This window comes from Panicum virgatum, chromosome 2N (genome assembly GCF_016808335.1).
Source record: "Panicum virgatum strain AP13 chromosome 2N, P.virgatum_v5, whole genome shotgun sequence".
In the NCBI taxonomy this organism is placed as follows: domain Eukaryota; kingdom Viridiplantae; phylum Streptophyta; class Magnoliopsida; order Poales; family Poaceae; genus Panicum; species Panicum virgatum.
This window is the reverse complement of record NC_053146.1, coordinates 29547104-29574852: the sequence shown is the minus strand read 5'-3', so window position 1 is coordinate 29574852 and position 27749 is coordinate 29547104. Positions and strand designations below refer to the sequence as shown.

General features: G+C 48.9%; 1 protein-coding gene and 1 non-coding gene across 7 annotated transcripts in view; one reads left to right on the top strand and one right to left on the bottom strand.

Annotated features, from left to right (window-relative positions):
• The window catches only part of LOC120660187 (structural maintenance of chromosomes protein 6B-like), a 43679-nt gene extending 35473 nt beyond the window's left edge, over positions 1 to 8206 (top strand). For all 6 annotated transcript variants that reach the window (XM_039938595.1, XM_039938596.1, XM_039938600.1 and 3 more), the window contains 8 exons: positions 6298 to 6434; positions 6520 to 6622; positions 6966 to 7045; positions 7137 to 7215; positions 7318 to 7375; positions 7525 to 7622; positions 7707 to 7801; positions 7877 to 8206. In XM_039938595.1, the coding sequence (XP_039794529.1) occupies positions 6298 to 6434; positions 6520 to 6622; positions 6966 to 7045; positions 7137 to 7215; positions 7318 to 7375; positions 7525 to 7622; positions 7707 to 7801; positions 7877 to 7934 (708 nt within the window). In that variant the 3' untranslated portion in view covers positions 7935 to 8206. The remainder of the gene's footprint in view (positions 1 to 6297; positions 6435 to 6519; positions 6623 to 6965; positions 7046 to 7136; positions 7216 to 7317; positions 7376 to 7524; positions 7623 to 7706; positions 7802 to 7876) is intronic.
• An 8298-nt stretch (positions 8207 to 16504) lies between these two features.
• LOC120663122 lies at positions 16505 to 16611 on the bottom strand. Its single transcript, XR_005670345.1, has one exon. It is a non-coding gene; the product is annotated as a small nucleolar RNA R71 (small nucleolar RNA).
• Positions 16612 to 27749: the final 11138 nt, after the last annotated feature.

Genomic DNA, 27749 nt, shown 5'->3' with positions numbered 1-27749 from the left:
CAGCCATGCATTTGTAGTAATGGCAACGACGCTGGAGAAACTGAGAAAGGGTGGTGCAGGGCTGGCTGCGCAGGAAGGTGCAATGAGGGGAGGGTTGATGAGGCATCATGACGAGATCGAATCACCACAGGAGAGGTAGGTCATCTGCTGCTGCTTGACCACGATGGACGTGGCTGTTGGTGTATATGTGAGCCCATGTATAGAGGCCCATCTAGAGGCCCATGTATAGTATCTATATATCCCACCATTCTAGGGTTTGGAGGAATACCAGCAATTATTCTCTCTATCATGATATCATTAGCCTAGGGTTAGGGTTAGCCTCCTCTCACCTACCTCACCTCCTAGCCACCGCCGCCGCCGGCGCCTCCTCTCTCCCCTTCCTCTTTCCCTCTTCCTTCCTCCTCTGCTCCGGCAGCAGCTACAGCGTTGCCCTGGCCCGCTGCCGACCCCTCCTCCGATCTTGTCGCCGCGGGTGTAGGGGGCCGCGCCGCCGCCGCCCCCTCCCTGGTCCATCCCATCGCCGAGGGTGCAGGGGGCCGCGCCGCCGCCTTTTCCCTGCTGGATCCCGCCGTCGCCGCCTCTGCCTAGCGCTGCAGGGGGTCGCGGTCGGCCCTGCAGCAAGCGCCGCCGTCGCCGCGCAGGCTCTCCCTGCTGTAGCGGGCGCTGCTGCTGCTGGGCGGGCCCCCCTGCAGACGTGCGCCCCGGCCGCCGCCCTGGTCATCCTTGGGCCGGCGCCGGATGCGGGGGCGGCCGCCGCCGACGGGCAGGGCCCCCAGCTGCCCCCTCCGCCCGTGCAGCAGCCACTTGTGCAGCCCGACGCCGCCGCTGCAGCGGGTGCGGATGACGATGCCGCCGCTGCGCAGGCTGTTGCCGCCCACCGCGCCGTCGTCACCGCCGGCAAGCTGCCCACCGCCGTCGCCGGGCCCAATCCCGCGTGGTCTGGGCTCGGGATGGCACCCGCGGATGCGCCGCTCTCCGCCGCCGCCCTCCGCGGGCAGTAGGCCGACGCCGCTCTCGCCGCGGCTCTCCTCGCTGCCAAGTCGGAGGCTTTGGCGGCCCAGGAGCGGGTCCGCGTGGCTGCCCTCGTCTGGGAGCGCGAGTGCGCCACGGTCGACGCCTTCGCTCTCCGGGTCGCCGAGGCGGAGCAGCACTTCCTCCGCGTCTCCTCCGGCTCGCTGCCCGTTGTCCCCGAGTCCGGCGCCTCTTCCTCCCACTAGGCCCCGCCCGCTGGATCTGGAGCGTGGTACGACCCGGCCGATCCCATGGTCGCCCAGCTCCACCTCCAGGCCGCCGGCGTCCAGAACATCCGGGCTCTGGTCACCGTCCTCCTCGACCCGACGTCCTCCTACGGACGCTGGCAGGACCAGGTGCTGCTCGCCCTCCGCCGCTACGCCCTCAACGACCACGTCCTCGACACGTCGATCGAGGCGTAGGACGTGACGTGGCTGCGCCTCGACAGCGTCGCCATGTCCTGGATCTTCGGGACCATCTCCCTAGATCTTCAGGACCTCGTCAGGACCCACGGCGGCACCGCGCGGCAAGTCTGGGTGGCGCTCGAGGTGCAGTTACTCGGCAACGCCGAGTACCGCGCCCTCCAGCTCGACGCCACCTTCCGCACCTTCGTGCAGGGGGACCTCTCCGTTGGTGAGTACTGCCGGCGGATGAAGGGCATGGCCGATGCTCTTCACGACCTCGGGGATCCGGTGTCCGATCGGGTCTTGGTGCTCAATGTCCTGCGGGGCCTGAGCAGCACCTATGACCATTTGACGAGCTGGATCGCCCGCCAGAGGCCCTTCCCCACCTTTCTGCAGGTCCGAGACGACCTCGCCCTCGAGATGACCAGGGGTCTCGCGCCCGGATCGCCCTCGTCCACCTCCACCGCGCTCGTCGCTGCTCCACCGGCTTCCTCCGCCGCCCCCGCCACCTCTCTCCTTGGTGCTGCTCCCGCCGGGCAGTCCGGAGGTGTTGGGGGGGGGGGCGAGGACGTCGTTGATGGGGTGGACGTGGTGGTGGTGGCACTGGTGGCCCTGCTTCTGGGGATACTGGTACCGGTTGGGGCCGTCGGGGCGCGCCGACTCCGGCTCCGACTCCCGCTTCTGCCCCTGCCCCTGGAGGTACGCCCTGGCCATCCTTCAGTAACCCATGGTCAGGGCGCATCTCGATGTGGCCGTTCCAGGGTCCGAGAGGGGGGGCTCGTCCTTTGCTCCAGCCGGCGGCCATGTTCACCGGCGCTGCTCCACTCTTAGCGCCGTTCTGGACCCCGCCCGCTCAGGCCAGCCAGCAGCCGACCTGGCCTGGGGGTGGGACTAGGTCGCTCTGGCGTAGTCCTTCAGCATCATGGGACTGACGCCGCCGGTCAGCACCGAGTGGATTGCCGACTCGGGTGCCTCGTTCCACATTACTCCTGATGCCGGTATCCTCTCTTCTGTCCGACCCCCACACCCCTCTTGTCCTTCTATCATGGTTGGTGATGGGTCTTGCCTTCCTGTCACCGCCGTGGGTTTTGCTCCTCGTCTTCTTAATGTTCTTGTTGCTCCTCAAATGGTTCACAACCTTCTTTCCATTTGCCAGTTTACTGCTAACAACTCCTGTTCTATCGAATTTGACTCTTCTGGTCTTACTGTGAAGGATTCGGTTTCCCGGTGTCCGCTCCTCCGATGTGATAGCCCGGGGCCTCTTTACACTCTTCGGCTTTCTGCTTTCGCTGCTCCGTCCTCGACTTCTTCGTCTACTGCCTTTGCCGTGATGCCTTCTTCGACCACCTGGCACCGCCGGCTTGGTCACCCCGACCGCGACGTTTTGGCTCAGCTCAGCCGTAGTACCGATGTTCCATGTACTAGGGCTTCTGCTGAGCACCTCTGTCATGCGTGCCAGTTAGGTCGTCATGTTAAACTTTCGTTTTCTTCTTCGCATGCTGCGCATGCTTTTGATCTTAATCACTGTGACCTGTGGACATCTCCTGTACTCAGCATATCTGTCTACAAATATTATCTGGTCATTGTTGATGATTTTTCTCATTACTCTTGGACTTTCCCTTTGCGCGCCAAGTCTGAGACCTTCCCCACCCTCCTCTACTTTGACTGGGTGTCCACTCAGTTCGGCCTCACCGTTAAGGCCGTCCAGTGTGACAACGGGCGTGAGTTCGATAACTCCACCTCCCGTTCCTTCTTCCTGTCTCGGGGTGTTCAGCTGCGTATGTCTTATCCGTATAACTCCTCAGAACGGCAAGACTGAGCGGATGATTCGCACGACGAACGACGTCGTGCGCACTCTTCTGATCCAGGCCTCTCTGCCCCCGCGCTTCTGGGCTGAGAGCCTCCACACCGCCACCTACCTGCTCAACCGCCTTTCGTCCACTGCTTCTCCTGCTCCCATTCACACCACGCTCTCTTCGGTACCCCTTCTCGCTACGACCACCTTCGGGTCTTCGGGTGTGCGTGTTACCCTAACACCTCCACCACCGCTTTTCACAAGCTGGCGCCCCACTCGACTCGTTGTGTGTTCCTCGGGTACTCCCCTGACCACAAGGGGTACCGATGCTTTGACCTCACCACTCGCCGCGTTCTGATCTCCCGACACGTCGTCTTTGACGAGTCTGATTTCGCCTACTCCACCTCCGCACCTTCTCCTGACCTTGAGCTGGAGTCTCTGTTTCCGATTGACCCGGTGGTTCCGCCACCGTTACCTGTTTGTCCTTTTCCTGCAAGTTTTTCCGGCACACCGGCACCGCTTTCGGCACACGCGCGGCCTCCGGACCTCCGGTCGTGCCACACGCGGACCCGGTGTCTCCCGCTGCGCCACGTGCGGCCCCGGTGCCTTCCCCTGCACCTGCGTGGTACGCTCAGCCGGTGCAGGTGTACCGGCATCGCTCGGCGCCGACCCCGGCGCCGCATCGGTACACTGAGCCGGTGCAGGTGTACCGGCGTCGTTCGGCGTCGACACCGGCGCCGCCTCCTGCTCCGGAGGCTCCTGCGACGCCGACACCGGAGCCATCGCCGCCGCCTCCTCCTCCGGCTCTCTCTCGAGCCGAGCCGGAGGTGTATCACCCACCAGTTATCCATCGGGATCATCGGCATTTCCATCCCATGGTGACTCGGCGGATGGCGTCTCAGGCCGCGACTCTCTCCGCCACCGAGGGAGAGCTGCGGGTCTCTCCGGTACCCTCCTCTGTCCGCGTCGCCTTGGCGGATCCTCACTGGCGTCGCGCGATGGAAGAGGAGTACGCGGCTCTCATTTCCAACCAGACGTGGGACCTCGTGCCGCGTCCATCTGGTTACAATGTGGTCACCAGCAAGTGGATCTGGACGCATAAGCGTCGGGCTGATGGCACACTGGAGCGCTACAAGACTCGCTGGGTTCTCCGGGGGTTCACTCAGCGGTCTGGTGTGGACTATGATGAGACCTTCAGCCCAGTCGTTAATTCCGCTACGGTGCGCACAGTCCTTTCGTTTGTGCTCTCACGCTCTTGGCCTGTGAACTAGCTGGACGTGAAGAATGTGTTTCTTCACGGCACTCTGTCAGAGACTGTCTACTTCTTGCAACCAGTGGGATTTGTGGACTTGAGTTGTTCGGATATGGTCTGCCGGCACAACAAGTCTCTCTATGGACTGAAGCAGGCTCCTCGGGCTTGGTACTCTCGGTTCGCCACGTTCTTGCTGACATTGGGGTTCACCGAGGCCAAGTCTGACACGACTCTCTTCATCTACCGTCGTGGGGATGAGACTGCATATCTGTTGCTCTATGTCGATAACATTGTGCTCATAGCCTCCAGTCAGCAGTTGCTTCAGAGTGTCATCTCCTCTCTGCAGCAGGAGTTTGCTATGAAGGATCTTGGGCGTCACTGTTGAGCCTCGCCCGTCTGGTCTTCTCCTTCACCAGCGGCAGTACACACTGGATATTCTGGAGCGGGCTGGGATGACTGATTGCAAGCCCTGCTCCATTCTTGTCGACACTCAGGCGAAGCTGTCTGCTGACCTGGGTGATCCGGTGACTGATCCTACTGCCTACCAGAGTCTGGCCGGCACTTTGCAGTACTTCACCTTCACCAGGCCGGACCTCACCTACGCTGTACAGCAGGTCTGTCTCCATATGCATGATCCCCGGGAGTCACACCTTGCTGCGCTGAAGCGTCTCCTCCGCTACGTCCGAGGCACTGTGGACCTTGGCCTGGTGCTTCACCGCTCCTCCTCAGCAGAGCTGGTGGTCTACACCGACGCCGACTGGGCTGGCTGCCCGGACACTCATCGCTCCACTTCCGGCTACGCCGTCTTTCTGGGCGGCAACCTGGTCTCCTGGTCGTCTAAGCGGCAGCCGGTTGTCTCCCGCTCCAGTACTGAGGTGGAGTACCGGGCTGTCGCTAATGGCGTGGTGGAGGCGTCCTGGCTACGACAGCTCTTGGCGGAGCTCCACAGCCCGCTCGCCAAGAGCACGCTCATCTACTGCGACAACATCAGCGCCGTGTATCTCTCCACCAACCCCGTCCAGTATCAGCGGACGAAGTATGTGGAGATCGATCTACACTTCGTGCGCGACAGAGTCACCATCGGCGAGATGTTCGGGTACTCCATGTCTCGACTACCTACCAGTTTGCTGACATCTTCACCAAGGGACTGCCCTCCTGGACCTTCTTGGAGTTTCGCTCCAGCCTCAACGTAGCCGGTGGCTAGTTGTGGCTGCGGGGGGTATTTGCCCTTTATACTCTCTTCTTGTCCAGTCTTGAACACTGCTACGCCGGTAGTTCAGACTGCGGGGGGTGTTGGTGTATATGTGAGCCCATGTATAGAGACCCATCTAGAGGCCCATGTATAGGATTTATATATCCCACCCTTCTAGGGTTTGGAGGAATATCAGCAATTATTCTCTCCATCAGTGGCAGATCAGATAGATCAGCCATGCATCCTATGAGGGTGCTGCCCCCGGTGGAGATTGATCTTCCCAGGGGAGGCGCATGGGCAGCGGAAGCCTTTGTTTTAGGATCGGCAACCTAAACTTGTGATACCATGTAAGAAGGATAGATTGTGTATGAATTGTTGGTTATACTGCGTGAAGCCTCAAGGGTGTATAGTATATATAGAGGGTACAAGACTTGGGGGCAAGAAGCCCCCATGAGATATTTCGTATACTACCAAATATACTCTAACATGGATGTTGGAAGAATTGGAAAAGTTCTCGACAATTTCCAGCTATTAGATACCAATTTCCCGGAGTGACTTGATTACCTCTTTGGTTCGAATTTTAAGTTGGATGGATGGTTTTATTTCTCTCACATGTTTAGTGACGACATATATTCTTTTGTAGGAATACTTTGAAAAGGCTTCAAGAATATGTGCAGAGAAGGAAGTGGAAGCTTTGGGTGGTGTTGGAGGATCCACCCTGGAACAATTAAGTGATCGTATTAATAAATTGAATCAGAAATTTCAGCAAGAAAGCAGAAGGTCTGGCCTTCTCTTTGCACATATCCACAAATATATAAATAAACAATAGGAGTTGTGATACTATTTCCTAGAAATATTTGTGCAGATATACTGAGACCATTGATGATCTGAGAGCATTGCATGACAAAAAGGGACGGAAAATATTGAGGAAACAACAAATGTATGCAGGTTTTAGGGGCAAATTAAATGTAAGTGCAGTACGATTTCTACGACTACATTCTTTCTAGCTCTATACGGTTCAAAGGCTTGAATTCTTTTCCTCATCAAAAGTAAGGGTTGCGTTTATCTTCAGTTTTAGTTGTGGGTACATTCAATATATGGTCCCAAATTACATAACTTGTGCAATATTTTTGCATTGATTTGTAGCAATATTTTTTGCATTGATTTGTAGCTATACTCAGGTAATGATAATGATGAGCAGCTCTTGGACTGGTTTGATTAAAAGTGATAGTGGTGTTGGATCTGTTGGTTAAGATGTGTGTACTGCACTCAAAATAGATATGTTTTTTTAGTCAAATCATTGTTCTGCAGGCATGTCAAAAGGCATTGGACTTACGATGGAGGAAGTTTCAGAGAAATGCTGGCCTTTTGAAGCGCCAGCTTACATGGCTGTAAGTTTCTTTCAATGCCTATCAACAAATTTCTTCTTCCTATCAATTACGAAAAGTAATTTCAGTTTTGCTGCCTTTGTACATATGGAAGGTTCAATGAGCACTTGGGGAAGAAAGGTATCAGTGGGCACATCAACGTTGATTATAAGAACGAAGTTCTATCTGTTGATGTAAGTTACTTCCACAGGATTTCCTTTTCCTGTTGTTTATCTATATGTATACAGATATGCTTTCAAACCAGTGTAACTAACATATTATGACATTCAATGTAGCTGACAATGCCTCAAGATGCATCTCGTGACACTGTTAGAGATACTAGAGGACTTTCAGGTATACAGCTTCCAACCTAGTTGTAATATATTGTATAATCAAGTTTTAGTTATTCTTGAGAAAATTGGTAAAGAAATACTTATTCATTCATTTTCTTAGTGTTCTCTGGGTGTAGAGCTTTTATTCATGCTGTCATTCTCTCTCTCTAGGTGGAGAACGATCTTTCTCAACCCTTTGCTTCACCTTAGCTCTTCATGGAATGACAGAAGCACCATTTAGGGCCATGGATGAGTTTGATGTATTCATGGTGAGCAAGCATATGATCTTTGCTATTTTCTGTCCAGTTAACAAGAAGTAAAAATTTGTAATTGGTGGCATCTGAATTTGGCAGGATGCGGTGAGCCGCAAAATAAGCTTAGATACCCTAGTAGATTTTGCTGTCGCCCAGGGGTCTCAGTGGATATTTATAACCCCTCACGATATCAGGTCTGTCAATACAATCTCAATATATCTGTTTTTTTAGGCTTCATTCTGTTCTATAACATGTCGTATGTCTTCCAGCATGGTGAAGGCTGGGGATAGGATCAAGAAGCAGCAAATGGCTGCCCCACGTGGTTGACTGGTCAGCACGCCTTTTAAATGAGGCCTTGGGCATTGTCATTGACGTGGAGCGAATCTGCTTGGAACTTCTTTTGATACTTTGTTTGTACATAGTTTATTTGAAGTGTAAACTCATGCAAGGTTTGATCAGGAGATCGTCATTTGGCGGCTCCACCAGCTGCAGTGCTATTTGAACGTGATCCCATGTGTATGTCAAATTTTCAATGCTAACCAGTGCTTGATGTACGTCTTGAAGATCCTAGGCCTTAACATGAACCAACTGTTGTCACAGAATGGTCCCACAAGTTAGCCGCGATTGAACTGGGACGATCCCCATATGACCATAATCTCGTCTTATGGTCTGAGTGGAACAAATTGAGAATATATAAACCAAGAATGGACTATTTTTTTGTAAAAAAAACCTTGCTCTGCTTTTGTTGAAAGGAGAGACTCGGGGTTCGTTTGGTTGGACTACCAACCGGCCGTGTCTTTCAAAGAAAGCTAAAAGGTAACCAAAGGCCCTGGCTGTTATAGGAAGCGGCCTCTAAAAGCAGCATTCCCTCTGTTCAAACCTTAAAGCAGGTCTTAAGGTGCCTACCCTATCTGTAGCTGTGGTAGGTTGGAAGGTAACCTGGTTGGTGCTTCGTCACCCCCTGCTGTGCCTCTTCGCGTAACCTTGCGGCTGCTGTGAGCTCGGACTGGGCTGCTGTGAGCTCGGACTGCCACGCACGAGCTCCACCACGCGCAAGGACTAAGACGGGGTCAAGGAGTGGGCGCAGCATGGTGATGGAGGTAGGCACGAGGATGAGCGGCGATTAAGGAAGAGCAGTATGGCAGCAATCGCGAGCCCTACGTACATGATTTGTGTGATGGTGATATGTGATGAGAGGACAATGGTGATGGACTTCATGGGACGCACAGGCAGGAGAACTCAAGCACAATGGAGAGAGCTCAAGCACAATGGAGATTTAGGTGCCTAGGTCGCCCACCACACGCTCCCAGCTCTGACTAGACGGACATCTTTAGGCGGTTGGAGGAGGGGAGGAACAGGGGCGGCGGTGGCTGCTGCCCTCGTCAGGGAGGAGCGGGTTGGCGGCGGCAGGCGCTACGGGGTGAGCGATGGGCAACGACTTTCTCTGGATACGCTTTTTGGTGGGATTGGGCTTGGGCAGGGGTGAAGCTATCTTGTCTTTGCCCACCATGGGGCAGATCTCCGATGATCCCGTGGTCAACTCGATGGAGTTCATCAACTCCACACTCATCCCCGAGGAAGGTACTACTTTCATTTTTGGATCTTGGATATGTGTGGCTGATGGTCAAGGAGGCTTTAGCATCCACCTCACCGACTCTCAAGATCTCAGGATGAATCCTTTGTCCTCCTCGGGTAATCCTAGTGACCTTGCTGATCATCTCGGTGAGATTCAACTTTCCGATACAATCGGGAAACCCACCACTGATCTCGATCCTGCCTCAGCCGGACACAAGGAGATCCAATTTGGAACTATTTTCAATCAATAAAAAGTTCCAACCAACATGACCGCATTGGAACAAGATGATGCCATCACCTTTGGGAAGGCCTTGATCCACAATGAACATCCCGGCAACCAGTTGGTAACAATCGTGGGGCAGTACATAGGCATCACAATCGCCTCAATGCCTAATGGCCATTATCTATACTCGGAAGGCATGGAGCCCCCCGAACTATTAGGATACGACTCACATCTAGTCGCATACCTACCAGATCTTCCCTACCAGGATGAGTTCATCTCTCTCCGATCCATGAGGAAGGTCCTGAAAGCACGGAACTAGTCGAGTACAAATCCGACAATCCGCATACATGGATCACCATGTTTACATGTTGGACGTGGGATAAGGAGCCGATGGCCACCGCCTTAACGAACGTCTGCAAGATATTTCTGCAAATGAACTCTTAGCCGACGCAAGGGCAGAAGTCGAAACCCAACGAGCAGCACGGAGACAAAAAGAATGCTGAGCGTCTATGGTAGAACTGCCTGAATTAATCTGGCTCAAGTGCGCTAACCATCACAAAAAAAGGCAACACGAGTTAATACGCACTTCAAACGGAGTAATCTGATAGCCCCATCAGGTAATATCCCGATTAAACCACTTGAACATGGATCGAACCTAATGCTTAAAATATGCACGAAGGGGAGACCAGAGTTTACAACATTCCACAATTTATTACATCACAAGGTCCAACATAAATTTATTGTTACAAACCGGATTCAAAATTTAACAAAGTACTTTAAAATTCATAAAGTAGCTCAACAGAGTTCTTATGAAGCGGAAAGAAAATACGAGAAACTAACAACGATATGGATGTCACGATGAAGCCTGTACGTGACATCACTCAACAGAGTCATCGTTGGCCGAGGACGCATCCCATTCCACAGACCAACTAGGAGGTAAGGACAAGCCTAAGTCAGACCAGCTATCATGTCTTCAAAGGACACACCTGAAAAAAATGCTACAAGTAAGGCTGAGTATATTAATACTCAGCAAGCCTTACCCGACTAGTGGAATATACTAGCCGTTACCTAGACATGCAAAACTTTTTGGCTTGAGGGGTTTGTTTTGCCGAAAAGCGACAAAGAATAAGTCCTTATTTTTCAGATTTTAGCCTTCAAGATTCTAATTTAATTAACTGTCGGTATTTACCGCCAAGCCTGTTAAGGGATACCCTTAGCAGTTGGATTGTAGGTAGGGATTGACTGCTCTGGAACTCGATGGTGCAAGGAACACAAGGATTTGGACAGGTTCGGGCCGTGAAGTGTGTAATACCCTATATCTTGTGTGGTTGCTTGTATTGCCTTAGGTGTTGATGTGTCTTGAGGGGGGTCCCTGCCTGCCCTTATATATCCGGGGGGACAGGGTTACATGGAAAGTCCTAGCCGAGTACAGTTGGAGTCCTACTACAACACAATCGGGTAGTTTCCTTTGTACTGCAGCTAGTTCTACACCTATTCGGGTAATTGCAAGAGAGGTATGGTACATCCATGAGCTATCCCTTACTCTAGAATATTCTATGCCTATAAGCAGTCCCACTGCCCCGGGTCTGACAAGCCCCCGAGCTCTTCGTAGCCGAGTCATGCAGGCATCGAATACTTTGGCAGGGCGTCTTCAAGTACTTCAAGTCTTTTTCTGGGCCTTCCTTCAGGTTCAGCGAGTAGTCCTCCAAGTACTTCAGAATATTCTTATAGTTGCTTCTGGGCCTTCCTTCAGGTTCATCGAGTAGTCCTCCAAGTACTTCCGGTTGTTCAGAAGTTGTGAGGTGTTCATGCCCCGAAATCTTGATTATATATGGTGCGCGAAGTACTCGCGCTCCTTATGGAGTAGCCCCCGCGCCTTAGGTTGAATCACAGAATCAGGCTGAGGGTCTCTTCAGTCTTTTTCTTCTCTTTATTTTCCAAAAAAATTGAAAAATAAATCTCTGATGCCTATATCCCGCAGCCCCTGAGCCTTAAATCAAAATCCTGTATCTTGCGGGTAGCCCCCGAGCAAAGATTTGGAATTTAGGATCTAAGACGTGGCATCAGATTTTATTCTTTAAGAATATATGCAGGTTCAATCAGATCCGATATCCGAAAAGATCCCTTTTTCGGGTAAAATCCTAGAAAAATGATACGATTGGATATTTATCTCTTTACTGATTGCACCCGTAATATCATCAAAAATAAAACCCAGGATATTTATCTCTTTACTGTACGCTCACATGGGACTTCCCTGTGTGGAGAATCTGCACTATTGCACCCGTGAGTGTTGCCACTGTAGCATAACGGGTTGTCCTCCAGCAAGGCCCCATGCGGCTATAAAAGGTGGGTGAGAGGTCTTTTGCCAGATGCACCAGCACTCTGAAGCCATGACTTGCATATGGTGTTCTTGCTCTCGCCCTCCTGAATTTTGTGTAGTGCTTTCCAGCAAAAGATGCTAGAAGAGAACTTGCGAGTGACAAGAGAAGTCCCTGCTACCACATCCTGCAACCCTATTTCTCTTAGTGGATCCATGCTGGACATCATGTCCTTGCATATTCCAATGAGGCAGGGTTTCAGGGGATGAGTGGCATCTAGTTGTGTCATACTCTTGGGGTTTCCTGTTTCTGGGTGCCCAAGAACTGCCATCTTTGGTGGGGAGACTTAATCTTGTCACAACGTATTCAGGGAGAAGGATAAATTCCTTTGTAAGATGCTACAAGAGATCTTGTGAGGCGATTACTGTAATATGCCTCCTTACTCTTGAAACTTTTTTTCCCAGAATACGAGTATCATTATTCCCAGAATACGTTGTGAGGTGTTTCCTAAGCAGAAGGCCATAGGTTCGACCCCTACCTGGCATGCCAGCTGTCGGTGTTGTAAGGATCACCGGGGTGTCCGACCCTAGAGGGGGAGGGGGTGAATAGGGTCGCTAATCGTTTTTTAACCTAGGGCTCAATCTAATTGCATAAGATAAACCTAACACGTCCTACACATGCTAGTTATGACTAAGGTTTATCTATGCTACCCTCCACTTACCCCAAAAGACTTGCAACCTATAGCCAATCCTAATCAAACTAACTAGGAAAGAAAAGGTAAGCAAGAAAGAGTAAATGCGGAAACGTAATGCGGTAAGTAAAGCGGTAAGGGAGAGGATATGCAAACTCCCAGTGAAGACACCAAGACACACGATTTAACGTGGTTCGGTTAGGACACCAAAGTCCCTCCCTACGTCCACGACCACTTGTCCAGCACGAACAAGTGTGATGCCGAGTCTCTTCGCTTGATCACCGTCTTGCCACGCCTCCAAGGCTCCCGACAAGCAAAGGCTAAGTGAGGCCAAGTCACAAAGACGAGGTCACCGCCACCGTCTATCTCGAAGCGTCACCACGGCACCGTCTTCACTATCTTGGAGCTTTAACACCAAGTAGGGGCCTCCTTCCCCGCACAAAGTGTCGTTGCCACTCCACACCAAGTCGGAGGGTCACACGACGAGTACACAAGGTGCTTGCCGCAGCAAGGCTTTCTCTCAAGCTAGTTCTCTCAAGAACTAAGCCTAAACAAGCACTAAGCACTCTCACAAGTGTGCTTAAGCCTATATGATGTACAATGAAGCTCTATGGTGGTTCGAGATGATCTTTAGCTCTTGTATACTTCCTTGAACTCCAGCAACCTCAAATGACCCGGCCTTGGGGGTATATATAGGCAGCATAAGCAAATATAGCCGTTGGAGAAAAGCTGCTAGAAAACTGCGTAACGCCGGTTAATCCGACGTACCCCAAAAGCCATCATCGGTTTAACCGGTGATACTAAAACTGTCTGCCTCAAAAACTAGCCGTTACATGTACAGGCAATCAACCGATGCTACGTCGGTTTAACCGGTGAATGTAGTTGCCATTTGAACTCTAAAAACCAACTCTCTGGACAACTGCACCGACGTTCACCAAGACCCAATCGTCGGTTCATCCGGTGTATAGAATTTCCTCTGTCTTCATCTGTCAATGCACCGACGTATACAATTTCCTAACGTCGGTTCAACCGGTGAAACCAAACTTCCAGACGTGCTCCAAGTCAATGCACCGACGAGTGTAAAATACCCAACGCCGATTAATCCGGTGCCAAACCCTAGCTCGCAGGCCTTCTCTATGATTGCACCGGTGAGTTCATTTTGCCCTACGTCGGTTTAACCGATGATAGCAAAATGCCTCAATCCTTGTCCCTTGGACCGAAGAGCGGAACCCCCGTAGGGGTGGCCCTTCGGGCCTAGCTACGCCTATCTTCTCTTTGTCATCACTTGAACCTAAAAGCCTGAGAATGGTTTTCTTAACAATCATATTAGTCCAAGTGTTGTGTTGTCTATATCAATCACCAAAACATTATATTGAAATATGGCATGAGAGGCCATTTTCGCTACAGGTGTTTACCGCCAAGCCTGCTCAGGGATACCCTTTGTAGTAGGATTGTAGGTAGGGATCGACTGCTCTGGAACTCGATGGTGCAAGGAACACAAGGATTTAGACATATTCGGGCCGCGAGGTGCGTAATACCCTACGTCCTGTGTGGTTGCTTGTATTGCCTTAGGTGTTGATGTGTCTTGAGGGGGTCCTTGCCCGCCCTTATATATCCGGGGGGACAGAGTTACATGGAAAGTCCTAGCTGAGTACAATTGGAGTCCTACTACAACACAATCGGGTAGTTTTCATTGTACTGCAGCTAGTTCTACGCCTATTCGGGTAATTACAAGAGAGGTAAGGTACATCCATAAGCTATCCCTTACTCTAGTACATTCTATGCCTATAAGCAGTCCCGCTACCCCGGGTCTGACATTAACCATTTTAAGTGAGCACCTATCTCTAGCAATCATGGTGGAAACAATTAATCATCCATTAACTTTCATCATCATCCTCATTCCTCTTGTTACTCTACCGTCAACTATACTCACAAAAAAGGAAAACCATACCTCTTACTCGCATATTTCTATCACTAACCTAGCTTCAAAGTTGTTTCAGAGATTTTACCATTTCAGGAGTACAAGTACGGAATAAGGCGAAAGCACGAAGAAAACGTAGCAAAAACCACATAATATCGCGTCCAGCGTCACACATCCAAGAAGAGGCCCACATGTCAGAGCAAACCAATGTACAAAAATAGGAAACATATCCTACAGGGCAGAGGACCTACCTGCCAGTGCCCCGACCAAGGCGGTGACTAGAGGCGGCACAAAGGGGTCGACCGACCCCTTGGGTTGGCCGAAGCTACCTTGCAACATGTCCCGGTGCATTTTGGCGGGAGATTCGATCTTATCCTCCCAATGTCTGTTGCGCACGTTTCCATGTCGGGAGATGCCGGGAACCGACCTCAAGAGCTATAAAAGGGGCCCTCCCCCCTCTCACTTAACACACAACACTTGAAGCCTCTCTCCCTCACAATCTTGTGACTCGTACTCCTTGGGGTAGTGGAGCTAGGCTAGTATTTCATCTCTTTAGCGAATCCAATCATCTTGGAGGTCGTTGAGCATTCCTCGACCTCCGGTATGGCTATGTATTCCAACTGTCGCTATGCTTTTCATACAGAGTTGGTTCATGGTTGCTTAGCTATCTTGATAGCTTACCTTGCCATGTTCTGTTTATTCATATTATCTTGGTTGCTTGCTTAGACCAGATGATTTGGGTAAGGATGTCGATTCATTGTGCTTTCGGGCTTGCCTTAGCGTTTTACTTGTCCATCCGATGGGTGGGAGACCCGGGGGTGCTAGGGTAGTGATCTCATACACGGGCATGGTGCTCGGGTATGCTAGATCCTTCGGATATGATGGTGCTCCATGGCTTGACTGGGGTAGACCGCGGGTGGTGACAACCCCATTTGGTCCACCACGAAGTTGCTTCGTGGTTAGTGTAGTCCCCGATGTTCGGGTACCGTGTAGGAGTTCATGCAAAGATGTAACAGGACTAGATGTACTCAAGTGCGGGACATTCTCCCCAATATCACTAATTTCCCGACACCTGCAGCTCTAAGCATGTGACTAACATAACCTTTGCTTATGTATGAATAGTGTGCTTGGACTATTGTTGTATGCCTATGCTCCCACTAACCTTAGGTGTATTTGTTTATTCTTTATCTTGAGAGAAGGCTGATATGTGTGTGTCACGTTACTCTCATTATCTATTTATCATAACTTACCCCTATATGATCTGTAGTCTACAACTTATTTCATACTGCCATGCTTTTGTATCATGTAAACACCTTTACACACCACGCCATCACTTGGGAAAATGTAAATAACGATACCCTGAATACTTCCGGGTGAAATGCTACAATGGTATATCCGTGCGCGTGCGGATCCTTTCTGTAAACATTAAGGCATACCACCACTGGCATCTCTCGGCGGCGTTGCTATGCACTTAAACCGTTCTTAGTGACAACATTAAGAAATGCCAACAAGCATTTCTGGTACCGTTGCCCAGGATGTCACTGGTGTAAATGATTTACAAATACATAAACTTGACAATGTGAATAAGAAGTAGCTACTGCTTATACAGGCTAATGTTGCTTTTTGTTTTCTCTTGATCGGATGAAAACAGGGTAGTGTATGATTGGTTTCTCCTTGCCGACAAACTTCATTGAAAATCCTGAGAAGCTCGTGAGAAGGGTCCGACCTCGTGTCATCCCTCCTCAGGTTTTGCTGTCGACAAGGGAACCAGCTTTCCAAGCACCATCAACAACAACCGAACCCATGGCTGAGATGACCCTCCACTACTTTTCCATCCCCTCCGCCGCCAATGTGGCGATTGGACCCAATGTTGGTGTTGGGGATGTGAATTTTGAGCTTAAATCCAGCCTAATCAACATGGTGCAGGCTAGCCCATTTTGTGGCAAGCTGAACGAGGACGCCAACGCCCACCTCCAGAATTTTCTGGAGCTCTGCAAGACCATAACCATACTAGGCATTGCGGCTGACGCTATCAGGCTCCGTTTGTTTTCCTTCTCCCTCGTGGGAACGGAGAAACAATGGTTTTACCAAAACAAAGAAGCCATCAGCACATGGGAGAAATGTTCCACGACGTTCCTCGCCAAGTTCTTCCCGCTAGGCAAAACAAATGCCCTGTGCGGGAGAATTTCAAGTTTCCAGCAGATGGGGAAGGAATCCATCTCGGAAGGTTGGGAGAGACTCTAAGAGTACATATTCGCCTGTCCTTATCATGGGATGGACGAGTGGCTCGTGCTCCAAAGCTTCTACAATGGGCTAACGACAATATCCAGAGCCCACCTTGACAATGCTGCTGGAGGAGCCTTCCTCGACCTCACGATTGCCAAGGCTACGACCTTGATCGAGAAGATGGACCTCTTACTGAAGCGCCTAGACGAACAGGTGCAATACAAAGAGCGTATGAACAACTATGCTCAAGACATATACTTGCACCTCATGTGCGAGGTCTGTGGCAATGGTGGACACTCGGGGAACGACTGCCCCGAGACCCGTAAAGATGCTGCCTACATCAACAACAACAATGGGTACCATCCACAAGGAGGTCATGGGTGGGGCCAAGCACGCCCACCATACCAAGGAGGAGGTAACAACTACAACTCAAACTTTAATTCAAATTTTAATTCAAATCAACCCTCCTTGAAAGATCTTGTTTTTGGCCAAGCTAAAATTAATGAATCTTTAAATAAAAAACTTGCCACCAATGATAAAATTTTGGAAAACATAAATGTAAAACTTGAAACCCTTTCTTCTACGCTTAAAAATCAACTTGCGCAAGTGGCTGCTGCTGTTCTATTTTTTAGAAAAGATAAATATGGTGACCACGAGGGGTGGTAAGTCCACTCGTGATCCACCACACCCTAACTATGCAGGGAAAATAACAGGGCCATAGGAAGAAATGATTCCTCAAAAGTTCATTGATACAAGCTTCCTTCGGTTTCCCACTCAGAAATGGAAGACTGCCGTGGACGAGCAGTTCACTCGTTTCGTCGAAATGATCCAGAAGATACATGTTAACTTCCCATTGCTAGACGTGATGCATGTGCCAACTTACGCTAACTACATCAAGGACATCATCAACAACAAGCGATCCCTGCCCACGACACAGGTCGTCAAGCTCACAGAAGAGTGTAGCGCAGCTATACTCAACCAACTTCTAGAAAAGAAGGAAGATCCAAGGTGCCCAACGACCGCATGCTCAATCAACACTCAACACTTCGGCCACGCCTTGTGCGACCTGGGGTCTAGCATCAGCGTAATGCCCAAGGTCATCTTGGACAAGCTCAACTTCACTCATCTGACACCAACACCGATGCACCTTCAGCTAGCTGACTCTTCGATCCGCTATCCAGAGAGGATCGCCAAGGACGTTCCCGTTCGAGTTAGGGACTACTTCATCCCTGTTGACTTCGTAGTGCTCGACATGGAAATATCCAAAGAAACGCCGCTCATCCTTGGGCGGCCATTCTTGAGCACTACTGGAGCATACACCGATGTAGGGGCCGGAGAAATCCGCTTCAACATCAATGGAAAGGAAGAGAAGTTCCCATTCCGGCCCTAGAAGCAACAATGTTCGATGATCAAAATTAAGTATGGGCCAAACCCACAAGGCGTTAAAGAAGTCAAAGTAACTTCTCTCGTTCAGACACCATCAACCATAATGTTGGTAATTCTTAACGTCAACTATAGAAACATAATTGAAATACCTGTCCTGGTAACAACACCAAGAAATGCTGAACATATCTTTGCACAATTATCAAGGAACAAGAGTATTTTATCATGAACTATTCTGCAAGCTCACAGAATATATCGGTGTAGCATTTTACCCAGTGAGTATACCGAGGTGTCATTTATATTTTCGCACGGAAGGCGATGGTGTAAAGATATTATTAAGCTAGGGAGAATTACTACAGAACTAAAATCCAAGTCTGGTCAGGGGTAAGTATTAATGATAGAAGTAGTAGTGGGAGATAGAATGAGCTTAATAGATAAGCATTCATGGTCCTACCAAAAAAATGGCTAATGCGATCGGTTTTCATTGCAACACCCAGAATTTTGTTGCGATACGTAGGTTTTGTGCAACGGCAGGCGATTTTGGTTGCGTTAGGGTGACTTGTTGCCACCAAAAGGCATAGTGTTGCAATTAAAATTTTGATCATTGCAACAAAGTGGGGTATTTGCAACGAAAAAATATGCGTTGCATGTCGGGTGAGGCTATTGCAATGTTTCTTGGATTCGTTGCTATTTTTGACAATGTCACAAACAAAATGAATCATTGCTATTACTATTCTCTGTTGTTGCAATAGAGTTCTTGTTATGGCAACGCTAATCATTGTTGTTGCAAAAGGGAGCATAGATATTGGGACGTAATCTAGGTTGTTGGGAATGGAAGGTTACATATAGCGACGCGAAGCAGAGGCGTTGCAATGTGGTAATTGTATTGCAACGATTTAATGGTCATTGCAGCGAGGCTAAGAGATATGGCAACGAACCTAAGGGTCATTGCAACAAGGATTAGATATATCAACAAAATAAGGAATCATTGCAACAAGGTTAGGATATAGCAACGACCAAAGGAATTTGCCCACACAAAACCTTGATGAGGCTACGTATACCTGCAATACGTGCGGCAGCGAGACCCCTGGTATTCTACGATCCCCGACGGCAATGCTAGCACCTAGGGCCGGCGAGGAAATTGACCGACGTGCCGACGAATCTCCAGTGCTCCCTGCTTGAAGAATCGATCTCATCTGCATCCCTCAATTTAAGGTATATATCGATCATGAAATGCGTAATCTTTCATAATTATTCATGTATATTCACGTATTTTATTCTTTTAATTAATACTTACTAGCACACTTTTTCAAAGGTTACTTGCTTGCCGGGATTTTGCAATATGTCACGCGAAGATTATAGTTGGATGCTTTTGCCGAATGCAGATCCTACTTGGCATATTGGGTTTGAGAAATTCATTGAACATACCTTTGAAGGAACATATGTAGGAGAGATAACAACATGTCCATGTGGCATTGTGGCATGTGTCGAGGCATGGCATACATGACCAAAGTTGAGGTTGAAGAACACCTGATTCGTAGAGGGTTCGATGATGATTTCATGAAAAGGTGGTGATGAAGGTTCTGTCAGGAATCTACTTAACTCACTAATTAGTGGAAATAAATGAAGATGAGCCAAATGTTGCAGCAAGGAATTTTTTCAAGTTAATGGAAGAAGGCAGGAAGGAATTGTACCCCGGATGCAAGGAGGCTAGCCAAGTATCCTTCATTGTCAGGCTACTTCAGATTAAGTGCATGTTCGGTATAAGCAACAATGCAATGGAGCGAATACTTCTCTTGATCTGCCTTGTGCTCCCCGAAGGATTTTGTGTCCCAAATACTATGGATACAATTCGAAAGATAGTTCAAGACCTTGGCCTCAGCTAAGAAAAGATTCATGCCTGTTTCAATGACTGCGTGTTATTTCATGGGGAGTACAAAAAGTTGGACAAATGTCCAATATGTGAGGAGAGTTGGTGGGAACATACAAACTATGAGGGGACTGATGATGTGGAAGATGTCACTTGTGGAGTTAAAAAGAAGAAGGTTCCTCATAAAATTCTTAGGTATTTTCCACTTATTCCCTGGCTGTAAAGATTATATATGAATGACACGACATCGGCATATATGCGTTGACACACAGAAGAATTGGTTAAAGATGGTAAAGTGAGGCACCCAGCCAATTCTTTGGCTTGGAAGCACGTAGATGACACATATCAGCACTTTGCATTTGATCCACGTAATGTAAGGTTGGGACTTGCATCAAATGGCCTCAATCCATTTGGGATGTTGAACGTGACTTATACAACATGGCTGTTTATCCTAATTCCTTATAACCTGCCTCCTTGGTTGTGCTTGAAACAATCATATTGGATGATGCAATGCTGATTCCTAGGCCTAAATCTCCAGAAAATAACATTGATGTGTATTTGTAGCCTTTGATCATGAGCTCAAAGAGCTATGGGAAAAAGGAGTAGAAACAGGATGCAAAGGCAAAGAAGAATTTTACACTGCGTGCAGTTCTACTCTGGACAATAAATGATTTTCCCGCTTACGCGATGCTATCTGGTTTGAGCACAAAAGGGAAGTTTGCTTGCCCTTATTGCCATAAGGATACTGATTACTTGTGGTTAACATTTGGATCTAAGCATTGCTACATGGGGCATCGCCGTTTTTTGCCATCAGACCACATGTGGCAAAGGAACAAGGTCAGCTTCAATAACAAGGTTGAACACATGGAGGCTCCAGTGCCACTGAGTGGTGAACAAGTCTTGCAGCAGTACGAGAGTTTTGAGCAAGTAACTTTTGGAAGGACTACTTGCAAGAAGAGGAAGCAGCGTGAGGAAGATAATAGATGGCACAACTGGAGGAAGAAGAGTATTTTTTTAATCTTCCTACTGGTCTTCATTGCTTATACACCATAATCTTGATGTGATGCATATTGATAAGAATATATGTGAGGCCTTGCTAGTGACTTTGCTCGAGATAGCAGGTAAAACTAAGGCCACTGAGAAGGCTCGACTTGATCTGCATGATATGGGTATAAGGAAGGATCAACATCCTATGCTCGATAAAGGTAAATACAAGTTGGCATCAAGGTTGTACAAGTTAAGTCCAGGGATGAAGCAAATTATGTGCAAATTTCTTCATGATGTTAAGCTGCCAGATGGTTATGCCTCAAATATCAGGAGATCTGTTGATGTCAAAGGTTGCAAGGTAGCTGGACTTAAAAGTCATGACTACCATATTATATTTCAAAAGCTTTTACCCTTGGTAGTACGTGACATATTGCCTACAGATGTAGTGATCCCATTGATCCAGCTCAGTATTTTTTTAACAAAATATGTTCAAAGGAGCTTGAGGTATCCGAACTTGAGAAACTCTGCAATTTTATTGGAGAGACTCTTTGTCAGCTTGAGATGATATTCCCTTCAGTATTTTTTGATATTATGATGCACTTGCCAGCTCATATTGCTTGGGAGGCCAGACTAGGAGGCCCTGTTTCCTATAGATGGATGTATCTAGTGGAGAGATACCTATGTACCCTCAAACATTATGTGAGGAAGCTTGCCCATAAGGTTTGATAGTAGAGGAATACATCTCAGAGGAGTGTCTTACATTTTGTTCTTAGTTCTTTGAAGATGTTAGTACAAAGCTTAATCAACCAGACCGTCAAGAAAGAAGCGCTGTTAGTGAACCACCATCTGGTTTGAGTGTATTCAGCAGCATGGACTTCAGTAAGAAGAGAAGAGGTCAGGTCGAGTCTGCAGCTTCTGATGACCTCCGGATGATGAGACACGACATATTATCCAATTGTGATGATGTCATTCCATGGATAGAGTAAGCTTCTAGTGAAACTGTATTTCATTTTGTTGACTGCATATGTAATTGACAAGGCCTATGTTCATTTTTCTCGCAGTGAGCCTAAGAAAGAATTGAGAGGGAGAAATTCGACGAATTTTGATAAAAGGCACAAGGAACTATTTGTATCATGGTTCGAGCGTAAGGTGGGTCATTTTTTTGTATAATTTGATTATTCATAATTTGTGTATAAATTATGTATTGATAACAACACTATATATTTGTTCACCTGTTTTGAAATATTGTGAGCGCAGATCAGCGAACTACATGCACAAGGAAAAGTTAGTGATATGCTATATGCTCTAGCTTGGAGTCTGAGTCATCGTATCTGTGTCAGGAACAGGTGCTACATTAATGGTTTTTTTCTTCCAGACAAGAGACGTAGAGAAGCATCTAACTACAAAGAATAGTGGTGTTGTCATCCAGGGCGATAGCATGAAATGGTACTGTGTGATTAAGAAAATCAACGTCCTCGATTTTCCAAACGAAAAGGAAGTCATGCTGTTTGAGTGCGACTGGTTTGGTGTTCCTCCACCAACTAGTAGGAGTAAGAGCAAAAGCAGAGGGTACAATAGTGATGAGTATGGGATTATTGATATTGACACCACCAAGTTGCGCTATGCAGATGAGCCATACATCATGGCGAATCAAGTAGAGCAAGGTTGTTATGTGAAATCTACAAGGAAAAGTAACTGGTCTAGTGTCCTCAGAATGAAACCTAGGAACCTATTGGCCATGCCGGAAAGGGAGAACACACCAAATACTATTGACGATACTGGAGAAGTGGACATGGTTGTCACAGGAGTGGAGCATATGAATATTTCAAATCAAATTCACAATTTGACGAATTGGAGTAGGAATGATGTCAAAGATGCAACAGTTGATGCAAAAGTAATTGAAGAGGCTCGTCAGGCACCGATGCCTGAACCGCATTTTGCTGACATAGTAGAAGACGATGGCGAGGATGATGATACTTACGTCGCAGATGGAGTTATCACACCAGCAGTGGACAGTTCCCATGGTGGAGGCTTAGATGATTTTTTTTGTGTGAAGTTCATCTATTGTGTAGTGGACTAGTTAACCAATTGTGTGATGAACAAGTATGAATCATGGTTATGTTATTGTTTCACATTGACATATATGGTAATTGTTGTCGCCTAAACATATTAGTCATAACCAATAGACATTATATAGTTACCGATTGATTTTATCAGGTGTTGGCGCTCCTTAAGTACCCATTTTATCCCTTGTTTATCCTTGATAATGTCATGAATTTAATATCAAAATCACTAACCGTCCTAACCCCGGCCTAATTATTGGTCATTTTCACATTTGCACATATATTTTGGAGGAACTTCGTTTTTGCAGGTTTTTGGCCTATTTTGGAGCATGAAATGACGAGGCCCGTGATCTAGCGCTAACACAGAGAAAGACGAAGGCCAAAGCCCAAAGGAAGGACCAAAGCCCATGTTGATTCGAAGCCCATTCATGCACATCCATCCTCCAAGAGAGCCCAAAGGACCAAGCCCACCAAGATGAGATCAAGATACTTCGGGATTAAGCAAAGCAAATGAAGATTTAAGGAAGGATTCCCTATCCTATCCTTTCCTCGAAGATATCTCCAAGATAACAACGTCCAAAGGGGTGCATTCGTGAAGGACATAAACTCTAGAAGATGCGAGGAGCCTACATGCGAAAGATGAGACTGAGGTGGGCCCGAAAGAGGGTAGGCCGGCCGGCCTAGGCCCATGAGCCAGCCAGCGTAGCCCGTTTCCGAGGCGGTTCAGCCTCCCCTTCGACCGGTGGCTTCCTCGGCTCATAAATAGCTCGTACCTTATTCAACTCGCGGTATCCATCCACCCAGAACTCAACGAAAACCTAGGGCCAAGACCGGAGGGAGACGACGGCCGCCGCAAGTCTTCGAAGTTGTCTAGGAGATGGCTTAGGCCGCCCCTAGCCGCCATGGCCTCCCTGTGTGGTTGTGCCATGGCGGAGTTCATGAGCTAGTTGGATTCTTCGATGGTGTGCACACGACGATGATGATCCAAACACATCTATTAAGTGAGTAATGATAATCATGTCTTCCAAATCTATTAGCGATCATGTCTCTCCTTTTTGATTTCGTTCTTGCTTTGGGTGCGCTTATTCCTAGATCTATTCTCGAGGTAGATTGCATGGGGTGTTCTTGTAGCTATGGTGGCTAGGAGTTCATACCGGATCTACCCAAGGGGGTTCGACACGTCTAGCATGCTTCGGGGTGCTTTTGTCCATAGGGAGCGTCGTGACAGGGCGTGGCCTGAGTAGGGGGGTTCCCAAGGGGTTGGATTGGAGGTTTTGATTTAAGGATGCTATTGATTGAGATGCATGATTTATTTGCTCGTTAGCTTGAACTATAACTAGATGACAATAGGCCTAGTCATGTCTTTGGTTTTGCTATGGTTACGCCTATGTTCATGGATGAGATCAACCTTTACACAACACTCATATCTATTAAAGGTTTACTCTATATGTGCAATTCATGCTTCATGTTAGGATAGATCCATTAGATTAGATGGAAAACCCTAAGTAGTTCTTTGTCGATCCACAGATTGATAAACCTTGGGGGAGTACTCTAAGGGAAAAGCTACCACGATCCGTGCGCTTGCGGTACATAAATTGGGGCGCTAATGTAACACCCTAAGTTAAATTTCAATATTTAATAATAAATTTAATTGGCTTTATTTAATTTTCTAAGATTTAATTTGCTTAGCCTTGCATTTATAATTTATTTTAGCTTCATAAAGTAAATAAAATTTATCTTAGGTTCAACTTGTTTGTGCATTTCATGCTGGTGCATGAGTTTTATATGGTTGAGTGGTAGGGTTTGAATTCAATTTTGAATTTTAATTCAATTAGTTTGAGTAGTGTTTGAAAAAGGAAAAGAAAAAGAAAGGGAAAAGAGAAGAGAACCAGCCCAAATACCAGTCCCAGCCCGGCCCAAACCGCAACCCAGCTCCACCCGCGGGCCCAGCTTTCCCTCTCCCTCTCCTTTCCCCGCGGCCCAGTGGCCCAGCCCGCCTCCTCCTCCGTCCTTTCCATCGGCCCCCCCTCTTCCCCGTGCGCTCGGCCCAGCATGACCTCCGCTCGGCCCAACCGCTCGCGCCCGCTCGCTCCAGCCGCGCCACGCGCGCGCCTTCTCTCACTGACAAGCCAGCCCCACGAGTCAGCGTCTCCTCACGCCCGCACCGCGCGCTCGCCGGTTGCCGCGTCTCGCTGGCGAGCTGACCCCACCTGCCAGACCCATCTTCCCCGGCCGCGCAGCGTCCTCCCGCGATCCTCGCCGAGATCTCCGTCGCGACCCCGCCGGGCACGTCTTCCCGAGATCCCCGGGCCTCTCCTTTAAACACCCCCGGCCTTCCCCTGCACCCGCACCTTCCTTTCCATGGCCACCAAACCCTAGCGCAGCCGCCCGCCTTGCTCTGCCGTGCAGCACCTCTGCTCCGCTATGAAACCACTGCCCCGCTACACCACAACCCACCAGAACCCCGCAGAAGCTCCGCCCAGTGCCCACGAGACTTGACGAGCTCGTGTTTCCCCGGCCCGAGCCTTACCCTCGTCGGATTTCAGCCCGAGACCTGCCGCCGGTGAGCTCGTCCGCCGCTGCAATCCCACGCCGCCGATGCCGCTCCGGCCAAGCTGACCACTCCTCTGGCTTCACAGGGACTTCACGCGTCGACCCGTGGAGCCCAGGAGCCCGGAGCACCCCCACATCGACCCCGTCACCGAGCTCCGCGCCGACCCGCCGCCGGACTCGCCGCCAACGTCGTTCCGCTGCAGCTCCGGCCGACCCAAGCCCTGGGTAAGCACCCCGAGTCCTCCCAGTCCTCTTTGCGCTAGATGTCGTAGACCCTGGCGCACCCTAGGTGCCCAGGCACCGCGCTCCGGCGAGCTCTGTCGCCGCTGAACCGCCCTCGCCGTCGAGAAGCCCTTTCCGAGCCCTGCACTGCCTGTCCGAGCCCACCTGTGCCTTAGCCGTGCTGCGCTCATGCTCTAGGACCCAAATCCGAGTCGAATTAGACCCGGGAACACCGTTAGCGGTGTTCTCCGACGAAGCCCCGCCGCGGGAGCGCCACCCCGGCGACCTGCGCCGCCGCCCGCGCCCCCGTCCATCTTGGCCGCCAGATCCGGAATCAGCGGCCCGGATTAGAACGGCGTACCCCTTCGTTTTGGACCGCGCGATCGCGATCCAACGGCCCATACGTGTAGATACCGGTTCGGCCTGGCAATTTTGCTAAAGAGACCCTGGTTTTCTTTTAAATCAACCCGCAGTCCTGTGCCGTTCAAAACTATTTCCAACCAGGCCCAGATTTATTCGCTTAGACCCCTGAGCTTTATAAAAATGGAACCCGCCGTCCACCCCTGACCTTTTCATGCGTTAGCCCCTAGATCTTTTTGGTTTTTATGTTTTAGTCCTCGGTTTTGCCCAGAAACCCCCTGGAACTCCAGTTTTCTTACAAATAGGTCCCTGGAACTTGTTTTTGGCCTAGATTTTGCGTTTTAGCTCCATTTTAGGCGTTCTTTATGTCCATGTGATCGTTGTAACGCGTAGATTAGTTCTAGCCTAGTTTTGTTTGCTGTTTTCATGTATTGTTGTATTGTTTCTTAGAGTTTGCACTTATTTGCTTGTATGTTTATGTTGTGTATTGCTTTTGGCCATGTGTTCGTGAGTAGACGTTGATCCATCTGAGGAGCCCCAGTACCAGTACCCGGAGCAGTATCCATCTTCTGAGCAGTTTGAGCAGCAGGAACAATTCGAGGAAGGCAAGTATAACATGAACAACACCTATCACTTTAAATACATTTTCATACTGCATTTTAATTCTGTATGCCTATAAGGACTTTCCTAGCCACTTTATGTCCTTTATATATCCTTAGGGTTGCATTTTTGTTAGTTGTGCTAGGTGCCGCGCTATAACACACTTGGTCCTTTTTAATTAATTTGATTAATGGTATATGCAACTTAATTCTGAGAGTGGTCCGTTTGAGGGGCTCACGTCTCGTTAAAATTTGTTTTGTTAGAAACATGGTTTAGGGGGCCAGCACGGTGCTTACTGCCTGGTTGGCCACTCTCCATAAGGACCGGTTCATAGAGCGACAACCTGGGACAACAACGCTACCACAAGACTGGAATGAGACGGTCTTGGCTTACTAATTAGGTCATTTTGGTTCGGGAGTAACTTACCGACGGGGCACGAGGGGGGTCGAGCTTCAATGGTCCCCAGGCTACGAGGCTGGGTCTGTGTACCCCTTTGAGGTGGGCACCATCGTTGCATTGCCTAAATCCTTAGCGGTTATACCTTACCAACGTATTCTACGCTTCCGCTGTATCAGACATTGTCATTAATATAAGAAATAACATTCATATTTGCTTTATTATATCTTTTTATGTGATATGAGCTGTGATATATTGTTCATTCTGTTGTATATACGTGTGACTTGATCCTGGCATGTATATGATTGCTCGGTTTATGTCCTTTTATAAACCGGGTGTTACAGCTAAGGAGCGTCAACATCAAGTAATCACGATACATTCCGATACAACTCAGATATGTAGTAACCAACTGATTTTTTCAGGATCAGCAAACAATAGTCCTCCAGCCAGTGATTATATAACATGACCGCAATATCAGTTAGTTTCATCCGTATACTTGTTCGTTACATCACCAAACAAAAGATGGTTCATATAACAATCAAAAGATGTCCTCAAGGCAGCTTTGTCTAGTTATTTTCCCCGTCTGCCAACTCAGTCGATGATTTCAATGACGAGCTTGTTTTTGGGAATTTTGGGCCTTGAGGCTTCGCTGCCAGTGTTGTGCCCCTCCCTCTTGGCTAGTGTTGGAATTTCTTAACTCTCACAGAGAAGTCCGCAAGCGCACGGAAATACTGTTGCAGCACTTCACCAGGAA